The sequence below is a fragment of the Gracilinanus agilis genome, chromosome 1 (genome assembly GCF_016433145.1).
Source record: "Gracilinanus agilis isolate LMUSP501 chromosome 1, AgileGrace, whole genome shotgun sequence".
NCBI classification, from domain to species: Eukaryota; Metazoa; Chordata; class Mammalia; order Didelphimorphia; family Didelphidae; genus Gracilinanus; species Gracilinanus agilis.
In genome coordinates, this window is record NC_058130.1 from 633,259,089 (window position 1) to 633,265,462 (window position 6,374).

At 41.8% G+C, this 6,374-nt stretch overlaps 1 protein-coding gene and 1 non-coding gene across 2 annotated transcripts in view; both read right to left on the bottom strand.

Moving 5' to 3' along the window:
- The window catches only part of CFAP418 (cilia and flagella associated protein 418), a 44,125-nt gene extending 37,965 nt beyond the window's left edge, over window positions 1-6,160 (bottom strand). The window contains 2 exon segments of the mRNA XM_044668466.1: window positions 5,350-5,516; window positions 6,125-6,160. Coding sequence (XP_044524401.1) covers window positions 5,350-5,516; window positions 6,125-6,160 — 203 coding nt within the window.
- TRNAS-AGA lies at window positions 5,728-5,809 on the bottom strand. Its single transcript has one exon. It is a non-coding gene; the product is annotated as a tRNA-Ser (tRNA).
- Window positions 6,161-6,374: the final 214 nt, after the last annotated feature.

Consider the following 6,374-nt stretch of genomic DNA (forward strand, 5'->3'; position numbering starts at 1 on the left):
TATTCTCTAATTGCTACTGCTAGTGTTTCTAGTACCATGTTAAATTAAAGAGGTGATAATAGGCATCCAGGGAAAATTTTTTTATAGCAAGTGTCTCTGAAAAGGGCCTCATTTCTCAAATATACAGAGTACTGAATCAAATTTATAAGAATACAAAGCATTCCCTAATTGACAGATGGTTAATTCTCAGATGAAGAAATTAAAACTGTCTTTAGTTATATAAAAATGCTCCAATTACTATTAATTAGAGAAATGAGCATTAAAACAACTATGAGGTTTCACTTCACATCTATCAGACTGGCTAATATGACAAAAGAAAATTGATAGATGTTAGAGGGGATGTGATAAAATTGGGACACCAATAAACCGTTGGTAGAGCTATGAATTGGTACAACTATTCTTTGTTTTAATAAAGATATTTTATTTTACCAATTACAAGTGATAATTTTCCACATAAGTTTTCTGAAGTTATATGATCCAGACTGTGTCCCTCTCTCCCTTCCCTCCCACTTCCCGGAAATGGTAAGCAATTTGATCTGGGTTAAACATGATACAACAATTCTGAAGAGCAATTTGGAACCATGTCTGAAGGGCCACAAAATTGTGCAAAATCTTTGAGGGAAAAACACCACTACTAGATCTATCTCTTAAAGAATCAAAGAGAGAGGGAAAGGACCTACTTTTATAAAAATATTTATAGCAGCTCTTTTTGGCAAAGAACTGGAAATTGAAAGTATGTCCATCAATTAGGGAATGGCTGAACAAGATATGGTATATGATGAACAAGACAATCACAAAAAACCTGGAAAGACTGATGCAAAGTGAAATGAGCAGAACCAGGAGAATGTTGTACACAGTAACATCAATACTATACGTTGAAAATTGTGAATGATTTAACTATTATCAGCAATACAAGAATCCAGGGTAACTTCAAGGGACTCAAGAAAAGAAAGATTATCCATAGCCATAAGAGGAACTGACAAGAGTCTGAATACAGCTTAAAGCAGACAATTCTTCACTTTATTTACTCCACAATTTTTTCTGAAGTATATGTCTTCTTTCACAATATAATAAACATGGAAATATGATTATATGATAAGACATGTACAACCTATATCATATTACTTGCTGTCTTGGGGAAGGGTGGGAGAGAATATAGATTGTAAAATGTCATAAGACGATTATTAAAAATTATATATACATATAATTTGGAAAAAACAAAATTTAAGAAAAGTGTAAGATATTATTATGGTTGGGGAGAGGTTATGTAACTATTGGATAAAGATAAAAAAAACTGACTTCAGTGTAAATCAGTTGTGTTAATGTAAAGTGAAAGATAAAGTATGCAAATAATCTGAATCATGTTAGCCTTTATGAAATATGCTATTCTTGTTCAAAAGATCTGTGCATCTGGCTATAGCTCCAGTTCCTCTGTTTTTGGTTCTGCTTCATTTATTTTTTCAGGCATAAGTTATTAAGTTCACCATTCCTATAATTCTGATACTACCACTCTTCCCTGCAGAAAAAGTAAGTGGCTATCTAGAATCTAGATTCTAGAACACTGTTGTATATAAACAAAGTTTCTGGTCTTTAAAAGCTATTTACTACTGACCCTCTCCAAAAAGTATAATATACCACCAATATCTTACCACTCTTAAAGGACACAAAGTTACATTTTGATTATAGACTAATCTCATTGGTCAAATTTTTCTGTTTTGAAAAAAAGACTACTTAACACATTTTAATTTTTCTGGATGGCTTCAAATGTTTCTGTATCAAAGAACATTTGCCTTTAGCCAAGGAAATTAAAAGCCGATCTAAAGTAGAGATTCTTAATTACTCAGGTTACTGAAATGATGAATTTTTACTGCTAGAGAATATGAGTTCAATTACAAACTTGATATTTTCAAATAATGTTGTTTATGTCTAAATTTTAAAAGGGCACATATTCAGTGTCTAGCACAATTCTTAACATGTAGCATACAACAAAAATAAATGCTCACTGGCTGGAATGAACGTTATATCTCAAGTTATATAGTTGATTGACCACTATATAGTTTGGATTAGGCAATTTTGTTTGGGCAGCTACATGGTACAGTGGATAGAGCACTGGGTCTAGAGTCAGAAGACTTGAATTCAAGTTCCTCCTCAGGCACATACTAGTGGAGTTGCCCTGGGCAAGTCACTTAATCACCATCTGCCTCAGTTTTATTATCTATAAACAGAAGAGAATATACTACTATCTTCCATGGTTGTTATGAAGAAGATAATGGGATATTTGTAAAGCATTATGGAACCATTAAAGAATCATATAAATGCTAGCTATTATCAAATAAATATTAAATCATATTCTTGATTTAAGTGGAGCTACAAATTATAAGGATTGTAGACTTAAAACTGAAAGGGACCTTGGAGGTTGTCCAGTATAATCTCATTTCACAGATGTGGAAAACAGGCCTACTACAAAGGTGAAGTGACTTGCCCAAAGTGATAAAACCAGAATTGAATCCAGGTGCTTAATGTCATGGAAGTTAATACTAGTACATGGTAATGCCTGAATACAATCTTTCTGGGGCTCAAAATGATCATTTACATAAAATTCTGGCTTGGTTACTAGATCAGAAAACTTAAGTAAGACCTAAGTGGAATAAGAAGCTAGATGGCAAAGTGGATAGAGTACCAGGCCTCTCTCAGGAAGTCAGGGTCAGGAAGATTCCTCTATCTGAGTTCAAATGTGGTCTCAGACACTTAATTATTTGTGTGAATCTGGGCGAGTCACTGAACTCTGTTTGTCTGTTTCCTCATCTATAAAATGAGCTGGAAAAGGAAATGGCAAACTACTCTAGTATCTCTGCTAAGAAAAACCCCAAATGGAGTCATGGACACAAAAGAACAGGTGCCACTGTGTTAAGCCAGGGTGATACAAAAAGAGGTAAAAGACACTCCCTGCCTTCAGGGAGCTCCCAAAACTAATAGGGGACACATCAAGCAAGAAATATGTAGAAACAAATTATATATATAGGAAAAGTAGAAAATAATTAGAAGAATTATAGAACTTCAAAGCTGGAAAGTTCTTTGGAGATCATTTAGTTTAACTCTATCATTTCCTATTTCATGTAGAAAGAGACTAAGCCCCAGAAAAATGACTTGCTTAATTATCAATCATATAAATTGATGTGGGTTGGCACTGTACCTCCGTTTCCCTAAAGGTGCCAGTGTATTTTCCACAATACCAAATGCCTGGCTATTCAGAAACATGCTATATATAGGTAAATGAATTCCTCATTAGAATGTAAGTTCCTCCTAACCAGGGCTCATATTTCTGCTTTTGCATCTCTAGCACTTAGCATAGTACTTGGCACACTGTAGTTGACTGATAGATCTGGGTTTACTGTTTGACTAATGAAGAGTATGAATGGTGTCCAAAAGAGCATTTTTTTCTCGAGTGGCTTTAATCCTGATTTTGAGAACAGCAAAACAGTAGTTGCAAAAGACCTGGTTCAAATCCTGCCACAAAGAATGTTACAAATGTTCTAAATATTTCCTCATTTTATCCTCACAATAACTTGAAGGATAGAATGGGGTAGGTGCTACCACTTTACAGATACAGAAACTGAGGTTGACATAGGTTAAGTGACTTACTCTGCCTACTGACTTCTCTGGCTTCATTTAAGTACCAACTTACCCATCTTTTACAAAAAAGCTTTCCCAATCCTTCTTAAGTCTAGTTTCTTCTCCTGGTTAATTACTACCTATTATATATATATAGCTTGCTTTGCATATATTTGCCTGTTGTCTCCTCTTTTTGACAGAAAGCTCTTTTGAGGGTAGGGGCTGTCTTTTACTATTCCCCCCCCCCCACTTTTTTAAACTCCCCAAAGCTTAACAGTTTCTGACACATGGTAGGAGCTAAATTAATGTTTACTGGTTTATTAGCCAGGGTCACAGAGCTAGTAAGTGTCTGAGGTAAAATGTAAGCTTCTTGGGAACACACTGTCTTTTGCCTTTCTTTGACTCCCCAGTATTTTAACAGAGTGCCTGGCACATAGCGGGCTCTTAAATGCTAGCTGAATGATAGGTCTTCCTGACTGCAGGAAGCATCAGCATAGCATTCACTGAACTGTCTTAGTCACTTAAAATTTGTGGGATCATAGATTTTATTTAACCTCTTAAGAGTCCTGTTTCCATATCTTTAAAAAAAACCAAACAGGAATGCTGGAAAAAATAATATTCAAGGTCTCTTCTGGTTCTATGATTGTACCTTGAAGGAGATTGGCCTCATTGGATGTATATGCATTTTGGTATGGTTTCAAAACACCAAGACCAATCAGGACTTTATAGTCACAGTCTGCAATATTGCTGGAATGCAAGTTTTATTAAAATGAGAAAATAAAACGGTCTGTCCTGCTTTTCTTCAGGTTTAAGCACTTCTCACAGGCTGGGCACATGCAGCACCCTTTCATGCTGGCTCTGGTGACACACACACAAGCTTCTGGATCTAAGAGTCAGACCCATTAATCCACACATACTTCTGAGTGGAGGAGTCAGACCCCTCCCATCCAGACAGGCCCATCTCCTCTCCAGCCCCGGCCTCGGCTGGCCGCTACTGGTGTCTGGTTAGGGCCTGCATCCTTCCGTTTTCTTTGGGGCAGTTTTAGGTCACGAAAGACTGTAGCTAGCTCAGGCCCGGGACCCGAGAGCCGGAGGTGGACCCCGTAAGAACTCAACCCAAAAGCGGGAGATGGGCCCAGGGGGCGGGGCGAACTCCGGCCCCGCCCCGGCCGCACGCTCCAGGGTGGGGAGGAATGGATGCTTCCTTCCCTCGGGCGGCTGGGGGAAGAGGTCCTTAGAGGTCCGAGTAGATACGCTGGGACCTCGGGGCCTAACTCAGGCTCAAACAGAAGCCCTCCCACCCCTTCTGTGTCACCTGAAGTCGTCATCGTCGTCGTCGTCCTCGTCGTCTTCGTCATAGTCCTCCATCTCCCGGTCGGTGCTGGTCCTGCTGCAGCTAGTCGTGGTACCCCTGGCCGACGGCCTCTCGAGATATTCCGGGCTCAACGATTTGGGCCCGCAGAACTTGGACTCCACCTCATCCAACAGTTCGTCAAGGTCCTCCGCCATCTTGGCCGGTCCCTGCCCTTCTTTCCACCGCCCCTCGCTTCTTTCCCATTCCACGCTACTATCATCCCATAGTGGCCGCTGGTTGCCTAGGGCAACGCGTGGCCCGGTGGCGCGCGCCGTCTTCCGCCCTCGCGCGCCCCCTGCGTCTAACTTCGCTGCTAGCCTCTGGCTCGGGCGCGTAGTGGGCGAGCTTTGGAGCACGCGCTTCCCCTCTCCCTCTCCTCTTACCCTCCGGGGTGCGCGCGGGGCCGAACCCGAGAGGTCCCGCCGGGGCTCAGAACGCGGGTTCTCCTCCCCTGCTCTCGTGTACGTCAGTCTGCGCCGGGGAGGCCGGAATTCTGGCGGCCACTTGGCCTCTGTCCTGTCTCGGTTGGTTTTCTCTCCCTCTTCTGGCCCTATGTAGGAAAAACACTCAGCATATTCCCTGGGCCCTGTTCACGACCCTGCCCAGAAGGTCCCTCTTTTCACCTCCCACTCCCGCCCCTTCTATATTTCTATTGGGGTGGGGTGGGGAGCAGAACAGGGATGGTTAAAAAGATGAAAAATAAAAAAAGACACTTGACATTTACAATAGACAAGCAAATGAAGGCTAAAATTCAACTGTCTCGTAGTCGGCAGGATTCGAACCTGCGCGGGGAGACCCCAATGGATTTCTAGTCCATCGCCTTAACCACTCGGCCACGACTACTGCTGCTGTAATTTTTGGGCAGCTAGCCTACAAGACTCCTCCGTCACAGGTGCACTTTTCCTATAGGACAAGGCTCTTCTCGGGAAGTTGTAGAGAGCTGCTCAATTCTCTAGATGACTTTCTCCTCCTTGGCCATTGCAAATTCTCTCAGTCGCTCGTGCTACAAAACCTTCAAATCTCTAAAATTTTACTCTTCGCTTACGCACAGGCTTGACCCCCCCCCTTCCTCTGGTTGGATGATTGTCAGGGAGGCGTGGTCCGAGCAACCCGGTCATGGCCACAGTCACGGGCTTTGTCTTTTTTTTTTTTTTTTACCTGTTTCGTTCCTGGGAATGAAAGGCGGAATTCCATCCTACTGCCCTTTCAACTCCTCACCTCTCCGGATCACATCCTTTCCTGCAAGTCTTCGGAACCTTCTGACAACTGCTTCCCATGCCCATATCTTGGTCCCTTGGGTACATCCACCACCCCACGTTCTCAATTTATCCATCCAGCCCACGCACTTGGCACTTACGGTTCAAATTCAAAGTCAGCGCGGAGTACCCCCCGCCATCCCCCGCCCCCC